The sequence below is a fragment of the Rhinolophus hipposideros genome (genome assembly GCF_964194185.1).
Source record: "Rhinolophus hipposideros genome assembly, chromosome: X".
Taxonomy (NCBI): Eukaryota; Metazoa; Chordata; class Mammalia; order Chiroptera; family Rhinolophidae; genus Rhinolophus; species Rhinolophus hipposideros.
Window position 1 is genome coordinate 7394006 of NC_138046.1, and position 20487 is coordinate 7414492.

At 57.2% G+C, this 20487-nt stretch overlaps 1 protein-coding gene across 7 annotated transcripts in view; it reads right to left on the minus strand.

The window, feature by feature from the left end:
- ATP2B3 (ATPase plasma membrane Ca2+ transporting 3) overlaps positions 1-20487 on the minus strand; it is a 68794-nt gene that overhangs the window by 22032 nt on the left and 26275 nt on the right. For 4 of the 7 annotated variants that reach the window (XM_081043742.1, XM_081043744.1, XM_081043746.1 and 1 more), the window contains 12 exons: positions 17514-17555; positions 15655-15819; positions 15097-15311; positions 14151-14393; positions 13543-13784; positions 10733-10967; positions 5911-6090; positions 5680-5767; positions 4918-5024; positions 3736-3927; positions 1923-2136; positions 271-482 (listed from right to left, as the gene is read on the minus strand). In XM_081043742.1, the coding sequence (XP_080899868.1) occupies positions 271-482; positions 1923-2136; positions 3736-3927; positions 4918-5024; positions 5680-5767; positions 5911-6090; positions 10733-10967; positions 13543-13784; positions 14151-14393; positions 15097-15311; positions 15655-15819; positions 17514-17555 (2135 nt within the window). The remainder of the gene's footprint in view (positions 1-270; positions 483-1922; positions 2137-3735; positions 3928-4917; positions 5025-5679; positions 5768-5910; positions 6091-10732; positions 10968-13542; positions 13785-14150; positions 14394-15096; positions 15312-15654; positions 15820-17513; positions 17556-20487) is intronic. The other 3 variants (XM_081043743.1, XM_081043745.1, XM_081043747.1) reach the window with 1 other exon arrangement.

A 20487-nucleotide genomic window follows, 5' to 3' on the forward strand; every position in this document is an offset into this window, starting at 1 on the left:
CACAGCACTGTGTCAGCCCTGGGGACATACATCTCCAAACTTCTGGAGTTATGGTGGCCTCCCCCCAAGGAATCAAGTGCTAGAAATGGCAGTGGCAGACCTGGAGGCACCCGGGAGCAGGTCAGTTCTGAGGAAGGCCCACGGAGCCCCTCTGCACCCCAGCAGGTGGACCCAGGCTGAGGCCTGCTCTCATGCGCACAGAGGCCAGTAGTGGGGGGACATGGTCCCCTGCTCCTCCTCCTTTTCCAAGGGAGGATCTGCCCCTCCTACCTGGATTGCAAAGGTGCCCAGGACGATGGTGCAGAAGATGGGGTTGCCAAAGATGCCGTGGAAAACATTGCGCTCGCCGTGGATCTTGCGGGCATTGATCTCGTTGAAGAGCTGCATCATGACGAAGGTGTTGAAGATGATGGTGTAGTGCTCCGAGGGCGGGGAGTGCAGGGGCGCGTTCCTCCCGCTGTCGATGTCAAAGAAGAGCTCCCCTGCAAGCCGAGGGGCATGTGAGGGAGCAGCCCCGAACCTCAGTGATGACTGTAAGGGGAGAGGAAGGAGTCCCTCACCCCATGGGGTGCCAGCCAAGGCCAGGGCTGGACCTGGGAGCTGAGGGACTGGCATCGAAATCTGAGGACGGGAATGAAGAAGTGAAGACACACCCATGGTGCATCTGTTATTTGCCTGCTGGGTTGAGCTGGGGGTGGGCCGGGGAGGAGTCGAGGCTGCAGGGTGCAGGGTAGCCCGGCCCTTCTTCACCCTGCCCCTTGGACAGGGCAGCTGAGCTGGTCCCTCAGGCAGGCCACGGCAGGCTTTGCTCCCAAGAAATCAGAAAAAACTCCTCCACAGTACCTCCAGATACTGCCATTTGGGGTCCCCCCACTGTGACTCCTGCACACTGAGCGTTAAATCTGCTCCCAAGAATGTGTGCTGAAAACTGAGCCTCACCAGTCTGTGGAGGACAGTGACAGTGACCCAAGCCACCACATGGTCCAGGGTCAGCAGATACATGGAGAGCGCCCCGGTATACGGGAGAGAGGCCACAAACAGACAAACCAACCAACCCAACCCCCGATATCAATAAAGGAATCTGCTCAACAGGGCCTGCCGGACACAGAAAGCTCCAAAGAGGACAGGTGAGCTGCCGCTGGCACCGGGCTTCCGAGAAGAAACCGGTGTGCTGGAGGCCTCGGTGCCTTCCAAGTCTGGGGGCCCTGCGGTTTTCTCTCTGAGTGCCCTTGGCCCAGCCTCTCCCCACCGGTCCTTCCCTCTGCTTTCCACACTCCTGCCTCTGCCTTCCCTCCTTCTTGCTTCCTGACCCCACTCTTTCCCCTCGCCTCCCCCCCTCCTTCTCCACCACCCTTCTCCTTCCTCCTTTTCTCTCCTCCCCTTCCCTCCACCCCTCTCCCTTCTGCTCTCCCTCCTCCTCCCTACCCTTTCTCTCCTTGCTCCTTCTTTCCCACTTCTCCCTTCTTCTCTTCCTCTTCTCCCGCCTGTTCTCTTCCCCCCTCCCTCTTCCTCTCTGGCTTCCCTTCTCTGCCTCCCCTCCTCTAATCCCCCCTCTTCTCTGCCCTTTCTCTGCTGGTCCTCCTCTTCCCACAACTTGCAGCACAGTGCTCTAGTCATTGTCCTCTGGACAAATAGTCATGGGGTGAGTGGACAGACGAGGGGGGGGTGAGTGATCTGGGTCTCAGTTTATGATGACACATGCTGCCTGCTCTGTGCAGCAGTGGACAGTTTCTCAGTGGCTCAGGGGCCTGTGACTCCCAGGTGAGGCATACACAGAGAGGGACAGCAGGCAGCTGAGGGCCGAGGAGTCCTCACTGGAAATTGGCTCCCTGGCTGCTCATTTCTGCCTTCCACCACCAGACAGGGTCGCAGCCTGCAGAGCTAGTAACAGTGCAATGCAGTGCGTCCTGGGGCCAACATACCCACAAACAGCAGTGTGAAGATGATGGTGAGCTGGTAGACCGCGTGGCCCAGGATGTTTTTCATCATGGTTCGGGAGATCAGGGGCTTGTCCCGGCCATACGGCTTCCGCAGCAGGAGCGACTCAGTGGGCGGCTCTGTCGCCAGGGCCAGAGAGGCAAATGTGTCCATGATCAAGTTCACCCACAACATCTGCACGGCTTTGAGAGGAGAATCCTGTGGAGAGGAGGCAGTCACCCCAACGTGGGGCTGGAAACCCCACTGACCCCCAGCTCCTGGGGAGAAGCTCAGCTTGGGGTCAATGTCACTGGAATTTCATTCAAGAGCAAACAACAAATCCAACCTTCCCATAAAACGGGATAGCTCATCCCTATGTTTTCTTAAGGTTAGCAGAGAGTTTTCACTGGGCTTTCCGACTCCTGCTCTGAAAATGTTGCCAGTCTCCCTTCTTCTCTCCCCTGGTGGCAGTGATCCAGAAGGCGTGGTCCAAATTATTAGCAGGAGGTTGACAACCCCCATCAGTTGTCCCAGATTATGAAAGACAGGGGTGGCCTTCTGGTCTCCCACACCCAAGGGGCAGGAAGAGACAGAGACTCTGTACTGGACCTTCCTTCTCATTGCCTCTGAGTCATTGGATAAAAATCAGACTCACAGAAGCCAGACACCAAGAACCACATACTGTGTGATTCCATTCCTATGAAACTCCCAGAACTGACAGATCCACAGAGATAGAAAGCAGATGAGTGGGTTCCAGGGTCTGTAGAAGGGGACAATGTGGAGTGATTGCTTAGTGGGTACGGGGGTGATGAAAAAGTTCTGCAGTGAGCTGTGATAGTTGCACAACACTGTGAATGCACTACAACCCACAGAAATGGTAAAAACGGCTATCCTGGTACAGTTCATGCTACGTAAATTTTATCTCCATAAAAAAATAAAAACCTTTGAAAGGGGGACAAATTCTGGATACTCACTAATGGGGAGAACTGGACTATTGAAAAGGGGGAAGAAGCTCCTTCAAAGGTTCAATATGGAGTTCCCAGTGAACCCAGCACTTCCACTCGTAGGTCTAGACCCAGGAGAAGTGGAAACATCGGTCCACACAAAGCCTCATCCGGGCATGTACACAGCAGCATTTTTCACAGTAGCCAAAAGGTGCAAACGGCCCAAATGCCCATGGATGGAGGAACGGACACACATGTGCTGTAGCCATACACAATGGAACATTATTCCACCATCAAAGGAATGAAGTAGCAATCCATGCTCTAACATGGATGGACCTCAAAACATCGTGCTAAGTGAAAGGAGCCGGCCACAAACAACCGCATGTTATTTAATTCCATTTATGTGAAATGTCCAGCATAGGCAAGTCTGTAGAGAAAGAAGGCAGATTGGTGGTTGCCAGGGGCTGGGAGAGGGGGTATTGGGAGTGCCCGCTCATGGGGATGGGGTTTCCTTTTGGGGTGATAAACATTTTCTGAAACTAGATAGAGGTGATATTTGCACAACACTGTGACTATACTAAGCGCCACTGAATTGTACCCTCTGAAATGGTGATTTTTCTGGTATGTGAATTTTATCACAATAAAAAAGATCTGCAGCAAAGAAAGCATGAGTCTCTCCCAACTGGGCCCTCAGATGGGTGCTCGTCAGCCCACACACTCCTGCCAGCAGGGTCCCCTGGCCTTGCTCTCGGCACTGGGTTTCAGATGTATGGGGCAGGCCGGGTCTGGGGAGCCAGCTGCTTCCTGCAGGCCCCGTGGGTTGTGGGAAGGAGCACCCAGGGTCTTCCGCAGGCAAGGTGGCCCCAGTGCCCACCTGAGTAATGCAGGCGCCCGTGAAGGCCACGATCACGGCCACCACGTTGACCGTCAGCTGGAATTGCAGGAACTTGGAGATACTGTCGTAGACATTACGGCCCCACATGACCGCTTTGACGATGCTGCTGAAGTTGTCATCCGTCAGGATGATGTCTGAGGCCTCCTTGGCTACGTCAGTCCCTGCGATGCCCTGGGGGCACACACACAGTGTCTATGGGCCCCTGCCCCACCGCCCCTCCACCACCCAGCCCACCTGGGCTGATTCCCTGCCTTTCCTTCTGAACGGGGCTCCCCACCAGCTGGGAGTAGCTCTCGTTTCATCGAATGCATACTTGCACGGCTAAGGGCAGGCTGCCTCATGGTTTTGCTCATAAACAAAGAGGGTGTCGGCACCACATGGCCACCGACGGGTCTTCTGTCTGGTCTTAGCATGTTGGAGCAGCTACACAAGGAGCTCCTGAGTCCTGGCCCGGGACACCTTTGGCAGAGCGAGGACTTGTCCTCCTGGCGCACACAGGGGTGTTTGGGGAAGGACCCCAGGCATTGCTGCTCCAAGGGTCTGAAGCAGGGACAGCTTGGTTCTTGCAGTGGCCAGGGGCTGGGGCTTGGTCCCCCTCTGGGTCTCGGGTTCTGGGAAGGACTGGCCTGCACCCCTGGGGCCTGCCCACAGTGGGCCACACTGAATGTGGCAGAGTGAAGGGCATTCCTTCTCAGTAGGATGGGGAAAAGGGCTTGTTGGGGTTCTGCCTTCGGCGGCCAAGCATAGTTAGTTCCTTGCAGAAGGCCATGATGCCAGGGCCAGACACCAGGGCACTGCCCGTCAGGTCACTCTACTCAGCGGGGTCAGGGTTTTACAGAAAGAACAAGCTCCATATAAGCAACAGAAGAGAAGCACGGAGGGAAAGCTTGTCTGGGAACTCCGCTGATCACAGTAGAGGTCCACTTAGACAGGACCAGGAGTGGGTGAAGCGGGTCCACAACTGACAACTCTCCCCCAGCCCTTCCCTGTCCCTTCTCTGTCGGAGCCTGTGGAGGCCCAAGTGGCCAGGATGTGACAGAAACTTCCAGTACTTTGCAACTTGCCTTAACACTAGCTCCTAGCTTCCTGCACAAAGCTAGTGTCCTCAAGACACCACGCCCTGCCTGGCACGGTGAGCCAGGCTGGCCCTGGGTAGCTTACCATGGCAAAGCCCACATCCGCCTTCTTGAGGGCTGGCCCGTCGTTGGTGCCATCCCCGGTCACGGCCACTACCTGCCGCTGCTCACCAGTAGTGCTGTCAATGATCCCTGCAACATAGAGTAGGGCCCTGTGTGAGCAGCCCTGGGGCTGTGGGGGGCCAACTGGCTCTGGACACCGTGTGGGATTTGGACTGTGACTATTGCCCCCAATCCTCTGTGCTCCCCATCATCTTTCGGATCAAGAGCCTGAGCCTTGACAGCCTCTTTCTGCCCAGGTCCGTCACTCAGTGAGATGATACAGGATGGCATGACTTGGTAGAAGGTAGGGGCCCAGCACTGTGTGACTTTGATACATGTCTCCCTCTCTTGGGCCTCAGTTTCTCCATCTGTTATGATGAGAGGCCAAGCTCTCCCAGCATCTTCTATTCATGTTGTTAGCCCAGAGAAATGGAGGGGTGAGCTCTGGCACGTCAGCCCTTTGACGGGGGGAATCTCAATTATGATCGCCACGTTCCCAGTGAGTGAACTGAGGTTCAGGGAAAGCCAGAGACTTGCTATGAGACACAAGCCATCTCTCCAGCAGTAACAGGCCTGGATCCAAGGGCCCCAGTTGTTAGGCCGGTCCTGAGACCCATTTGGGAGCTCGGCTTTGGGTATCTGGGAGCAGAAAACATGCCGGTGTGATGGTCACATCCAGCCAGCGCCATGCCACATCTGGAAGGGGCAGGGGCAGGGGCGAGCAGCCATGAGTTTGCTCCATTACCTTTAACCAGAGTGTGCTTGTCCGTGGGAGACGATCGGGCGAGAACCCTCAGCTTGGGCCATACCTTGTCCAGACGCTCCTGTTCTATCTGAGGGGAGAAGCACACAGCCACTGCAGAGCCAGGCCGGCAGGCACGGCCGAGCAGAGGTTGGGGTGGGCGGGGAGAAAAAGCCGGAAGCCTGCACAGAACCAGGCAGCCCGCGGCGGGAGGGCAGATGGGCTGGAAAGTACCTCGCCTTTCTCGTTGCGGATCCTCCGGTTGAACTCCTTCCCCTCTAGGCAGAGGAAGTCCTCCCCAGGCTGGATGATGCCGCACTTGGCGGCAATGGCCCGGGCAGTGTTAATGTTGTCCCCGGTCACCATGCGGACTGTAATGCCAGCACGCTGGCATTTTCGGATAGCTTCAGGGACCTGGAAGAGACCATAGAGATGGATGAGGCCATCGTGACAAGATGTAGCCTTTTCTCCGACCAGATCTGCAGCACCCCCACCACCCCCGTGGTCCTGGAGGAGGTCGGGAGAATGGCTTGTCTGCTCTGCCACCCATCAGCTTAGCCTGCGGTGAGCAGGGTGCCCTCCCCAGTCCCTCATCCCCCATGTCCCCAAGGTGCCCCCTTCTCTTTGCTGGGCCCCAGGGACTCAGACCCCGGCCCTGACACCACAAGCAAGGCTGGGAGAAGCCACTGGTATTACTGTGTGGAGGGAGCACTGTTCGAGTCATGTCTGGAAAGGTGACTGTAGAAATCCCCAGTTCCTCCAACCTCATTTTCCACTGCAGTATGGTGACCCAGAGCTGCTGAACTAGGATCAGCCCCAGTTACCAGGCCAGCTGGCATAGCGGCTGTGTCAGCTCGGGAAGAATGAGAAAGGAACCTCTGTCCCCAGCCACCCTGCCAGACGGCAGGGCCCATTGTGGGCCTGTCCCTTTGGGGCCTGGCTCAGGGCAGACTGCCAGCCATCAGCTGGCTTGTGGCCAAGGTCTGGGCACCTCTCTCCATTGTCTCTCCCTACGTTCCTTTCTCTCTCTTGTTTTTAACGATATAAAACCTGGACCTTTAGAGCCATAGGTTTTACATGATAAGGTATTCCCACTACTCATGAGGGGAAATGGAACATTGCTTGGTTATATAGCACACATTTCCATTTTCCAAATATAATATTAGATTCTGGGAAAGGGAGAAGAACAATAGATCCCCCTAGTGCTGAGTGGAGAATGGGCTGAAGGGTGTTGAACCAGTTGGAGGTGGTGGCATCGTCCCAGAACACGCAGCTGCTTAGGCTCCCAAACCAATGCAGAGGTAGGGCTCTGGAGGCCGGAGGCCACAGGGAAGGGAGAAGGGGAGGAGGAGGAGCGGCAGGCTCAGAGCTCGGGGAATGCAATAAGGAGGTCAGGCCTAGGCCCGTGAGATGCCCAGATGTGGCCCTGGCAAGGGGTGCAGCCTGGGGACCCAGGTCCCTGTTCTGTGTGATGGGCCCAGCGTGCCCACCTGATGGGTGCTCACTGCTCCCAGCGGAGACGGAGGCACTGGGGACAGTCTGAGCCAGAAGAGAGAGCGAGAGATCACACCCACGTGTCCTGGGTGTGGCCCAGTGGCCAGGCCTGGGAGCCCAGGGACAGGGGTGTGAGCTGGGCCACCAGGCAGTGGGGCTGGTGCAGGGCAGCCAGGAGACCCCAGGGGACGTGGGCAGAAGGTGGGGTCAGGAGGGGTGCCTGTGGACGTTAACCTGGGACGTCGTGCACTCTGGTGTTCCCCGAGGTCATGGGGGTGGCTGTGATCTCAGCCAAGGAGAGAACGAGCACGAGAAGGAGGGGGGCTGGAGCACAGTCAGAGGGGCCCCCATTTCAGGGTTGTGACAGAGTGACCTGGTGATCCCTGAAGCAAATACTGCCATGTGGCCTGGAAGGCTGAGACCCAGGAAGGGGGCTTGCCTCCTGCACCCCAGCCTCAAGGACACTGCCTGCTCTTTGGGGCTCTCGGATGATCAGCTCCAGGGAAGTGCTCTCCTAAGGAGCTCCCTCCAGTCCCCGAAGCGTCTGGAAGCCACTCCTCTGCTGCCACCATGTGGCCGCGATGAGCCTGAGGCCTGGGAGCCCTGCCCCTCCACATAGGTAGCAGAAAGCCCCCCTCCCACCGCAGGCGTCTTCTCCTTCACGGAGCTACTGCCCTTCTCATTGCCTCCCTGTAGCCCAGCCCTGTCCCAGCCTGCTCACCATTCATTCAGCCTGCCACCAGGGCCCCTGCAGCCCCCCAGGGCCAAGACCTCTTTGGCCTTCTTTGGCTGCAGCCATCACGACCTCCAAGGTTTAGCAGAGCCTCACCCACCGTCCTGCCTGGATCAGCACCCAGGACTCAGCTGGGCCCTTTCTGCTTCCTGCTTGGCCCATACCCAGCTGGCTGGTCTCCGTGGGGGTCTGCCTAGCGTCCCCATGCTGGCAGCGTCTGTGCCATCTGCTGGGCAGGCTTTCCCTCGGCCACTCTGAAACCCTTTCCCTGGGCCCTGCCACCAAAGCCATTTCTGGATTTTAAACAAGAGGCCATCACAGGGCTCAGGCCTCCCCTACCCCGTGCTTCTGCCTGATGGCAGCCACTGCCCCTGGGCCTTCCTTATGCCCTTTGAGGGACTTGTACTTGTGTCGCACATGTTTTAAGATGAAAATTTACACAAATAATAATACCCCAGTCTGAGAAGAGTACTGAGCAGGAGAACAGCTGGGTCTCAAAGCACCCATGTGCAGCCGTTCTGGATAGTTCCATCTTCACCCGTCACCCCCAGCCTGGCCTCATTGGCACTTCTGTAAATAAGCTGACTTGGACCAGAACATCTACAAATACATCTAAGGCCCCAGGCCTTACATGTATGACTCAGCTTTGGTTCGTTCAACAAATATTGCTACCAGATTGTGGGGCTCCTTGGTCCAGGGAATCAGGCCAGAACGGCTCCTTATGCTGTGCTGCTAAGAACTGCTTCACGCTTCACACCCCTCCATCCAGGCAAGTGGCTTGGTGGAAGGGGAGGGCGGGCTGGTTATGATAGTGGGGAAATGGCCATGGCCAGCAGCCTGGGAGTCCAGGAATGTCACCTTCCTTGGTCTGTGACACACTCCAAAGGAGCTCCAGCTTCCTGGCAGTGTCATGCAGTCCCAGAAAGCCAGGCGGAAAAGTCTAGAGCTGCCACTGTAGACACCTCCCAGGAAGTAAGGAGGGGACACCTACCACCCTCGGAGCAGCACTGAACACCAGCCAGGGGCCGGCAGCCATGACAGGGAGCGGGTGTGTGTGTGAATGGTTCCATTTGAAAGGAGACGGCCCTCAGGTCTATGCAGGGGCAACACGGCTCTACGACTGAGCTTCGCTGTGTGGACACAGCCCTCCTCTGCTCCGTTCCTCAGTTTCTCCCTGGTCCACTGAAGGGAAAAGCCTGGCTCTCATGTCCCCCGGAGGTGGCCCTGCCACCCTCAGCAGCACCCTCTCCCCCTGCTCTCCCAGGCTGCTCTCCCCACTGCCCCCTTTCCTGAGCCTGTTGCTCTGTCTGGAAGTCTCTCCTCTCCCCTCCGCCATCTGCTTCCTCCCAGGCCAGACTCCAGGTGTTCCCTCTCTGCACATGGTGGTCCCAGTCTCCTTGGAATCTGGGGACATGTCATCGCTGATGACCGGTGACAGCTGTTTAGATGTGGCAAGTACGGCCTTCTGAATTGTGGGTCTTTCATATGTGATCTAGTGTGTGAGTGCCTATCTCCTGAAGGATAGCCCAGAAGCTTCTCCTCCCTCGTCTCAGCACCCTCAGGGCCGCTCATAAACATGCACATGCTCGTGCTCATCAGCAGGGTCAAGGTGGCCCTGCTTCTGACATGAGGTGGGTGCCACTGGAGAGGCCGTGGGAGGAGAGAGAGGGTCCCTCCCTGCCTCTGGCAACCTGCACCTCCTGTGCCTTGCACACTCCCTCCGGTGCCTGGTGTGCTATGGCGGCCACTGGCGCCCTCCAGGACCAGCTCTGGCAGCATCTCCCTCCCTGCAAGATTTCCCATCTTTGAGGACCCACCACCCTCCCCATCCGTCTTTCAGTCTCCACTGTGTTCAGCTTCTGCCCTGTTTCTCTTCCGAAAAGGTCTCGGGAAAGGTGTCTGCATGTGCTGGCTCCCTGCCTCGCCATCCCACAGAACCTGCTCAAGTCTAGGTCTCCAATGACCCCCCAACATCAAGGGGCCACATCTACTGTGACTGTGCCCCACGGCCTTCTTCCTTCGACCACATGGCTCTCGCAATTTCCCCGGCCTGCTTAGCCCCTTCCTTTCAGTCTCCTTTGAAGGTTCCTCCTGCCTCTGCTCTAGCTGCACACCTTCCCCAAGACATCACTCATATGTCATATGTCCAAACAACAGATGTTTTTGGAATCTCTCCTGCCAGGACCATTACTTTGAGCTCTCCACGCCCACAGCCACCTACCTACTTGACATCTCTATAGGGGTGTCCCGAACCCCACTTGGCCCCAATCAAACACTCGGCTGAAAACTACCCTGCTTTGTTCCCTAAACCTGTGTCCCCTTAGACTTCTCAGCCCAGGGATGGCAGCACCTTCCACTCACTTCTCCAAACCAGAGCCCCGGGATTTGTGCCGGTTCCTCCCTCTCCCTCCATCAGTCCTGTTAAGGTCATAGCTGTCGAAGTTCTAACTGCCACTCTCTCTCACTTGGTGGAGGCAGAGCCTGAGGCAGGCCTGGAGGCCAACCAGGAGGGGGCATTGCAGAGGGCAGGACAGAGCCTCCATGTGAGTGCAAGGGGAAGAGGGTCTGATCTGGCGTGTGGTGGCCATGCCCCCTGGAGGACCTGAGGCTCTGCCATTGCCCACCTTTTCAGACTCCTGTACATGGCCAGTTTGCTCTGTCTATAACTTTGGCAGGAAGTGGTGTGCCAGCCGGGAAGGCAGGAGAACGGGGCAGTTCTCTCCTTGCATTTAAGTCCAAAGGCCACACCATGGAGCCCAGATGAAAAGAAGGGCTGCCCCTCCTTCCATCCTGACAACCCCGGCTGCTCCCAGAGAAGTGGGTGGCTACCTCGGGCCGCACAGGGTCCTCGATGCCCACGACAGCTATGCAGGTGAGGTCACCTACAACTTCGTTCTCGTTGTCCCAGTCAGGCTCCTGGGTGGCAGAGAAGTCCCGGTAGGCAATGCAGATGGTGCGGAGGCCATCACAAGCCATTGGCTCAATGATCTTCTTCACCATGTCATCTCGGTCCCGAGGGCGGAAGTTGCGCAGTTCGCCATTGCTGTTTAAGATGTTGGTGCACCTGGGGAGGGCACAGAGCAAGGGGAGCTCGGCTAGCTCAGTGTCTGTACGGCCTTGGGTCTGAGCCACCATCTGACATGGCAGAGGCTTCTCCAACGAGGGAGGCACTCTGTGTGGGACCAAGTAGTCTGGCCCCCACAAATTCCTGGAGGCTTTGGAGGGAGTGCAACCCTGCCCACACCTCGACCTTGGACTTCTGGCCTGCAGAACTGGGAAAGAATAAATCTCTGTTGTTTTAAGCCATCAGGTTTATGGTCCTTTGTTCTGGCAGCCCCAGGAGCCGGAACTCATAGGCTGATGTAGGGAGTTGGGGTATATCACTCTTGCCCTGCTGGGCTTTAGGACAACAGTGTGACATCCAGTTTTTTTTTTTTCTTTCCAAAACTGTATGCTGCTGAGCCAGCCACAACAAGACAGCAACTCCAGCACAAGCTCTGGTGACCCTGCAAGCTTCTCAGAAGGGCCGGAATGGGGAGGGCTGGCAGGATTCAGGTGTGGAAGAGGAAGGAGACCAGGAGCCAAGGGCTCCAGAAGCAGGCATGCTGGAGGAGTGAAGAAGGAAAGAGGAGCTGGTTGTGGAGGGAAGGGGGAACCATGATCACAGGAAAAGCTGGCATGGATTTACTTGTGTAATTCTCACAACACTTGAAGTAGGTAAGTATTCCTGCTATCTCCATGTTACAGGGGAAAGTGAGGCCCGGGGCGGGGGAGGAACTTGCTCACATTCACACAGCCAGTAAAGAGCGAAGCCAGAGTTGGAGTCCAACCCAGTGCCCAACTACAGCCCTGTTCCGTGCTTCTCCAAGTCCAGCTGCCACACGCACTGGGACCCATCAGGGATGGCTTCAGGGAAGAGGTGGCCTTTGCACCATGGTCAGGAGGCTGTCCATGGGCAAAGTTTCACAGAGAGCATTCTGGGCAGGGCCATGGTCAGCAGAGACCAGGACATGGCCAGTGGGGGGCACACACCGTCGTCCTGGGAGCCCTGTGTATATCCTCCTTAGGACTCCATCCTGGAGGGCCCAGAAGGTTGGCTATGAATGTGGAGGCGCAATCAGGTCACGTCTTAGACGATGGCTCTATAGTAAGTGATTGGCCAGGTGGAGAGGGGCGGATGGCTGGAGCTGCTGCAATACTGGGGAAGAGAGGCCAGAGCCAAGGGGAGGTGTGGAGGCTGAGCCTGCCTGGAGGCAGAGCTGCACGCTTTCCCCTCCGTTTTTCTGACAGTTTTGTTGACATATAATTCCCACAGCACACAATTCACCCTAGAAAAATGTACAATTCAGTGGCTTTTACTGTAGTCACAGGGTTGTGCAACCGTGAATCACCACAGTCAACTTCACAGCATTTTCAGATCAAATCAAATATGGGCAAAAGAGCATGAGAAGTTGGAACCATCATGCATTGCTGGTGGGTGCAGCTGCTGTGGAAAACACTATAGCGGTTCCTCAATAAGCTATTCACAGAATTACCACGTGACCCAGCAATTCCACTCCTAGGAATACCGGGGGTGCCAAAAACATGTATACAAGTGGACACTTTGGTCAGCGTTGCTCAAGCAGTGGTTCGCCATCATCAGAAATGTCTGGACACTGATGGTAACCACTTTGAGCACCTCTTGTCATTGCAGAAGTCACACGTGATTTGTATTCATCTCTTTTTTTTTTTCTAAAAGATTTTATTGGGGAAGGAGAACAGGACTTTATCGGGGAACAGTGTGTACTTCCAGGCCTTTTCTTTTTCCCCCAAGTCAAGTTGTTGTCCTTTCAGTCTTAGTTGTGGAGGGCGCAGCTCAGCTCCAGGTCCAGTTGCCGTTGCTAGTTGCAGGGGGCACAGCCCACCATGCCTTGTGGGACTCGAGGAATCGAACTGGCAACCTTGTGGTTGAGAGCGCACTGGCCCATGTGGGAATCGAACCGGCAGCCTTCAGAGTTAGGAGCATGGAGCTCCAACCGCCTGAGCCACCGGGCCGGCCCCTTGTATTCATCTCTTGTTATTGGCATATATCGAGTATTACAATTTTGATAGTTTTTTCCTTTCTTAAAATGTGTATACATTGTTTTGGCACCCTCTGTATGTCCAAGAGAACTGAAAACAAGTGTTCAAACAAAAATGTGCATAGGAATGTTCCTAGCAGCATGGTTCACGGTAGCCAAAAGGTGGAAACAACCCAAGTGTCTGTCAGTAGACGAGTATGGTTTAGCCACACAGTGGAATATTATTCAGCCAGGAAAAGGAATAAAAGCACTGATCCATGCTATGACATGGATGAACTTTGAAAACGTTATGCTGTGTGAAAGAAGCCAGACACAAAAAACTTGGGCACAGGGTTTCCTTTGGGGGCGAGGACAGCGTTCTGTAGATGGATGGTAATAATGGTACACACGTGTGAATGCAGTTAATGCCACTGAACTACACACTTGAAAGTGATGAAAAAGGCCAATTTTACGTTGTGTCTATTTTAGCACAATAGTGATACCAGAAGGCCTGAGTCCTTCAGCTAGCCGCTAGCCCCTGGCACTCCCGGGCCCTGGCGTCCCCAGCCCTGGGCTCGCTCCTATGACCCACTCACTCACTTTTTCAGCAGAATCTCCGAGGCACCCTTGCTGAAGAGGCGGAAGCCGCCGTCAGGCATGCGGATAACCGTGCTCATGGACTTGCGGACCGAGTTGAAGGTGTACACTTTGTAAAGCTTATCTTCCGGAATCTGCTCCCGCACAGGCTGGAAGTCCTGCTTCAGGTCCAGGACGAAGCCCAGCAGAGCGCACTCCGTCTTATTGCCCACTTGGCGCCGGAGAGCACCTTCCTTCTCTGGAGGCTGTGAGGTGAGGCGGACCAGCATGGAGCCGGGGGCCCAAATCCACCCTCCTTGCTACCCCTGAGGCCCCAGCCTCGCCACGATCACCACATCTCTAGGGGGTGGTGGCAGAGAGCTGAGGAGGGCCTCCAGTGTGGACTAGACAGGCAGGTTTCCCACCATTCACTGGGCTTGGAAGGGGCTTGCAGAACCAGCAGCCAGGGCGGGGTACTAGGGCCAGGGTCGAGGGGAGGGTGACTAGCACCCCAGGGACCATTATAGCTCTGGTCAGAAGTTCTTCAGAGAGCCTAGTGAGCCCCTGGCGACAGCTCCCGCTGCACCCCCGGCCGGGCCCCTTCCCTCGCCCCAGCCCCATTCTTGGCTCACTAGAATTTTGGTGGTGTAGGCACTGTTGATGGAGATGGCGTGGACCAGAAGGTCAAGGATCTTGGGGGTTAGGGCACTGGGGGCCGGAATCTCTTTGTAGTGGGTGTCCCCGAGGTAGGACTGCACCACGGTCATACGGTTGGTTGTGAGCGTGCCCGTCTTGTCTGAGCAGATGGCTGTGGCATTGCCCATGGTCTCACAGGCGTCCAGGTGGCGGACCAGGTTGTTGTCCCTCATCATTTTCTGTAAGGGGCACAGGGGTCATGTATGATCTGCTGTGCCCAACCAGCTTTCCATGTGGCAGTAATGGTCTGGGGGGCCTCCGGCAGCCGGCACCGTCAGCACCGGGCTGACAGCGGTGCCCAAAGCCACAGCTTGGAGTGGCTGCAGGGTGGTGGTCAAACCTAGGCAGCAGCCCTGTAAGGCATAAGGACTCTCCTCAGACAGGCCGAGTGGCCAGCTCTGGGAGGCCACTCTCCTCAGAGCTCACCGTGGGCCTCTCTGCTGCCCAGGAACACTCCCCTGCCCATGGTGCCCTCTCAGGTCACCTGCTGGCCCTGCGGTGCCCCAATCTCTGCCATGCTCTGCCCACTGTCTCCCAGTGGGATCTCTGCTGATCACCCTCCCTGCTGCCCCCACCTGCTCCCTCAACTGCCTGGCTGGCCCCCCTGTGCCCCTTGCCCTCATCCTGCGGATGCCAGATATATTCCACTGCCTGCCTGCTTCCTGGCTCATCTCACTGTGCCCAGGAAGCCGAGTGGGGAAGGATTGGCCAAGTTCAGCTTCGGGTCCCAGCTCAGCCTCCCTGCTCTTCCCCCGAGTGCTGGATTCCAAACTTCCTGCAGTCCTCACTGCTTCCCAGGCGCCTACTGCCTTCACGGCCCAGTTTTGGGGTCTGTATCCTGCTAGCACGGATTCTCCGCACTACTGGATGTCGGAGTATTACCTTGACAGAGTAAGCTAAGGAGATGGTGACAGCAAGAGGCAGGCCCTCCGGGACAGCCACAACCAGCACAGTGACACCGATGATGAAGAACTTCACAAAGTACTGCACGTACACCGGCGTACATTCTGCCAGCCACACCCGGCCCTCGACGACGAAGGTCTCAATCACGAAGTAGAGGACCAGGATGATGACCGTGATGGCCGACATCACCAGCCCTGCCAACCACAACAGAGGCCACAGCGGGTGGGGTCGGAAGGGGGGTCGGCAGGGGCAAGAAAGGGAGAAAGCAAGAGGGAAGGAGTAAGGGACGCTGCGGCTGGCAGCAGCTTGAGCTGAGTACAGGGAGGCGCTCCCTGTCCCAGGCCTAATGGAGGGTTTAGCACCCATGCTCACCCTGACGGCCAATGGCCACCCCTGGCCTGTCCCCTTGCTGCCTGGCCTACACCACCTGGCACGTCCATTTCCCACTTGTTCTCCATGGCCCAGCCTCATGTCCAGGAGACCCAGTGTCCTCCTCTCCTGACCGGGGGCTCTGGGCTGCCCCTCTGCGGCTCTCACCTGCTTTCCCGATCTGCACAGCCAGTTTGGTGAGCTTGCCCTGCAGGACTGACTTCTCCTTCTTGGGCACGTTGGCTTTCTTCTTCTCCCGCTCTTCCATCTCCCCACCCTCCGCACTCTTCAGGGGTTGCATTTCCATGGCAACTGCCCCATCTTGCTTCTTAGCTGCACACAGAGGAACCCCACGGCCAAGTTTAGGGCCCAGCAGCTGGGGTGACAGCTACATGGGGCTTTCATAGGGAAAGACATGCCACACCATACGAAAGGACATAGGGTTCAGGGGGTGTCTCTGATTTCTGAGTGCCACACGGCACAGGGGCTACCTCCTCTCCCTCCTCTCTCCTTGGCAGCCCAGACCCTCCTGGGAGGGATGGAAATAGTTCTCTCGAGGCCGCACAGGGGAAGGGAAGACAGACACAAGCACGAGTAACTTAGGCACACAGACAGGGTGGCCAGGCCTGGAATGCCCCAAATTTCAATACCTGAGAGCAGAGGCCTGGAGCCCAAGGAACATTCCAGAACTCTGAGCAGACTGACTTATTGGCCCACTGGTGTCCAAGCCACCTCCCCGCTTCCTTCCGAGAGGCCCCCTGCACATTCCTCTCCTGCTTCCTGCTCAGGCTATTTCCTGCCAGTCTCTTGACTTCCATCAGGGCCCCACCTCACCACCAGTGGTCTCCTCAGCCTGCTCGTTGGTCGCTGGAGGCTATTAACTGAGCGAGCTGTCCCGGGCAAGCCTTGTACCTCTCTCTCCTCTTGGAACTACTCATACTCTCTTCCAGCCACCTCCCTGCCTCCTCTGTGGAACAGGCAGCCCCCTCATGACTTCCCCAGTTGCCCTGTGCTCCTGATAAGATGGTGGTGCTGGTGTATCCCCCACCCTGCCTCCATCACCTCTGTCACCTCACACACACCGTGGCCTGTGGGTGTCCAATTGCACTGCCCTGTGTGATCCTGTCCATCTCTCACCAGGATGGGGGGCACCCAACCCTGCCACTCCTCTTTCTGCCTCACCGCTCTTGTCCTTACCCAATGGGGCTCTTAGTGCCCCTGACACTATCTCTGCATGCTTTCTGTCACCTTGCTGTGTTGTCTGCGCCCTCTTGCTGCCAGTCTTCCCACCCTTCCCTTCTCCCCTTGGCTGTCTGATACTACTCACCGATGACTTCTTCCCAAGGGCCTCCGGCCACAGCCCATAGCCTCGGAGACACTCAATGGTCCACCCAGCTGGGTCACTTTAGCCTCGTGTACCACTGACTGTCACTCCTTGTCCCAGCCCAGGGCCCCAGCCTGTCACCCCAGACTGTCACCCTGCCCTAAATGCCTTCCCAAACCCAGCTATGCTCTGAATTCCGGTTTTCTTGTCTGACCCTTTCTTTGGTCCCTGGGTCCCACGCGGTACTTCAGTGCTGCCCCCAGGTCCGTCTCTCTGGACTGTAACCTTCCTGAGGGATGGCACAGTACTTTAGCTACCTTTGCATTCCAAGTGCCTACGACTGACGAGCCTTCCTTCCAGCCACAGAGGCTTGGCTCCCAGCAGGCATCGGGGCTGAGAGGACAGCAGGCCTTGGCCCCTTGGATGGCTGCCCCACAGAGAGGCAGCTGAACATGGAAACCCACAGACTTGGTTAGTCTTTGGGCAAGTCAGCCTCTCTGAGCCTCAGTTTCCTCACCAGGATGTCTATTGACAGGTGATCTTTACACACTCCTGGTGGGGTCTGCAGAGAGGTCACCCCGCCCCACTCACCTGGTCTCTAGTGCTGCTCCTGCAAATGAGGCAGGTGGACCCCCACCCCATGCCTCACCCTCCGTCTGCCACCCCCCCTCCCACCCCACCCCGAGTACGGGGCTTGCATTACCTTTGGTCTGGCTACTCTCCATCGCCCCATCCTGCTGCTTGCCTACAATGGAAAAGGAACGACAGACACGGAGACTTCAGAACATCCACATGGCCTTGACGCATGCACACAGGACAGCAGGTCACAGACAGTGCAGCAGTGAGCACAGGGGATAGGTGGGAGAGAGGGGAGGATGGCCCTGTCCCAGGCTCATGCTGATGCCCTCTCACTGGCTCATGGGCGCCACGAGCACTTGGGTTTCCTGACCGAGACCCCTAGCCAGGGCTCCCATTGGGCCTTGAGCCCAGCCCTCCAGTGAACTCCCAAAGCCAGCCCTGGATGGACCCTGGGCCACATGTGACTGTCAGTGGGAGATTTCTAGAAGGGCCATCACCACAGGGGGTGAGAGCTGCCAGGTGTCTGATCCCAGCTCTACCACCTTGAGCAGTGCCCCCAACCGCACCCCCAAACCAGCACGAAGAGTTTACCTAGACGGTTCTCGGCTGGCCTAGACATCAGCTTTCTCTATAGCACGGCCTTCAGTTAGATCTATGTATATTTTAAAGGGACAAAGGTGAGAGACTCTAGGAATTTGTCAGACTTGGGATGCCCGACAGGGTGCTGGGCACCGAGCGCTGGAGGGAGAAGCAGGAACATGGGATGGGTTGGGGGCTCAAGGGTGGGTGTATCTGAGGGCAAGGACCCAGCCTGCCTCCTCCATTGCCCCTGCAGCCAACAACTGTTCCTCAAACTTCCCAAGGCCAATGTCAACAGTTGGTCAAGCCCCTGGTTTCCAAGCACAGAAAGGAGTACAACTCTGGAAGGGCCCAAGAGACCTGAGTGGTGAGGTGACTGAGGCAGGGAGCTGGGAGCTGTGCTCAGTGCCCGGTTCTGTACCCCAGTTCCTCCTGGGAGCCACACGTGAGGCGGCCGAATCCAGAGATGACCGACCTGGGGCCAAGAGGGGCTTGTGGGCTGACCTGCCAGTTACCACTCAATAGCTCATGTTACTGGGGACCCATGAACACAGACAGAATGCCAGGTGGCTTCCAGGCTGTGGGGTCTGGTCTCGGTCTGAGGGCCCCAGGGAAGAGGGAGAGGCCCTCTGAGGGGTGTGGGTTAGGTCCTCTTTGCCCGGGACCCCTGGGGGTGTTGCAGGGAGGTTCAGAGGTGAAGGAGAATTCTGGGGGGAGAGGAGACACCTGTAGACACATGGTGACAATACAGTGAAATGAGGGGTTGTTGCTAGAAGCCCTGGGACTGCGGAGGCCCAGAAGGAGACATCCAGAGGACCTAGGCTGCAGACAGCGCTGGGGGAGGCCTGCAGAGGAGGGAGGGAGGTTTGGGATGAACACTACAGGAAGAGGAGGACGGCGCCCCTCCTGGAGAGGGACAGGAGCCGCGGGAGGGGAAGCAGGATACCCCAAGGAGAAGGGTGACTGACAATCAAGGTCAAAAGGCAAGAAACAGGTGAGGGGGCAGCAGGTGGACGGGGATCGTGTGCCGATAGATGGGGTCAGGAGGCAGTGAGGGCGAGGCACTGGTTGTTGCCATATTCCTGTCTCCACAGTGGTCCAGGGCCTTGGGCTGAGACCTCAGCAAGGGCTCATGGGTGCTGCTGCCCCCTCCCTTGAGTCTAGCCAGCTCTGCTCCCTCTCCAAGGCCCGCTTAGGGTTTCCCTCCTCCAGGAAGCTTAAGTAGCCCAGCCTGGGGTGCTAGAGAAGGATGAGCCAGGAGAGGATCTGAGGCAGGGAAGGACCTGGGTGGGGGCTGCAGGGGTTTTATCAAGGTCGAAGAGGAGGGGCTTAGGAAGGAGTGTGGAAGGGGTGGCCTGCCAACTAGCCATGAGGCTGTCGATGGAGGACCAGCAGGCAGTCAGCTAGGCTTCCCCAGAGAGAGGCATGGGGACTCCAGCCCAGCCCAGACGAGGCCCAGGGCATGTCTACCCACCCACTCACCCACCTGTGGACCCCAGTGTGCTTACTGTGGAGAGACACTGGGTCAAGTCCTGCAGGGAGCGGGGGCTGGGTGTGGCGAAGGTGGATGAGGGTTCATCCACATGCTGGTTGGCTGTGAGGGGTGGGCCTGGCCAGCTAGGAGCTGGAAGGTACGCACAGAAGCTTCTAGGCAACAGCAGCTCATCTATCTCCTCCCTTACAACCTCCAGGATCAGGGTGGTCCAGGGCTGGGAACACTAGTATGTCCTTCCTCATGCTGACCTGTCCCCGTGTTGCTGGGGCTGGGCAGACTGATGCCTCCTGCTCTTCAGGCCCAGTGACCTTGACTGACTGAGGTGGGGCCGGTGACTGGCACTCCTCTGTCCCCTGTCCAGCTCACCAGCCCTGGCATCTCGCTGATCCTAGGAGCCCTGGCTGCAGGTCCAGCACAAGTTCTCTCTACATGTAGGCAGTTTCTTTGTACTTCTAGTGCACCCTGGTGGATTCTTTTAGAGGTGAGACACACATCTAGCACACTCTACTCCCCACCTAGTTTGACTACAGGAGCAGCCTGAGGGGAGACCTGGGTCAGAGCAAGGTGAGTCGTGAGCAGGTGCAGGCTTGCGTCACAGAAGAGGATGGGGTCCTGACCTGAGGGACAGGGACGGAGGTGTGTATGCTGAGGGCAGTTCTGAGGACTGGGGGAGACCTGGCTATGGCTGGGGCTCAGAGCAGAGGCAGGAGGAGGCCAGGGTGGCTACAGAGCTGGGTTCTCAGAAGACATTTGTCCCTCAATACTGCTTTTCCTTGGAGTGAGGGACCCTGCGCATCCCTGGACGTCCTTTGGGGTCCCTTCTGCTTGAGATCCCTCCACTTCTGGCTGTATGACCTGCATTCTCTGGCTGCTACGTTGGCCTGGAACCCTCAGCACTTCAGCATGGCAGTTGAGCACCCCTTAGGGTGGGCACAACCCTCGCCCCCAGCAGCGTTCTCCTAAGCTGAGGGAAGCTGTCCTTACACAGCACTGGAGGACCAGTGACCTGCTGGCTCTGGGGCAA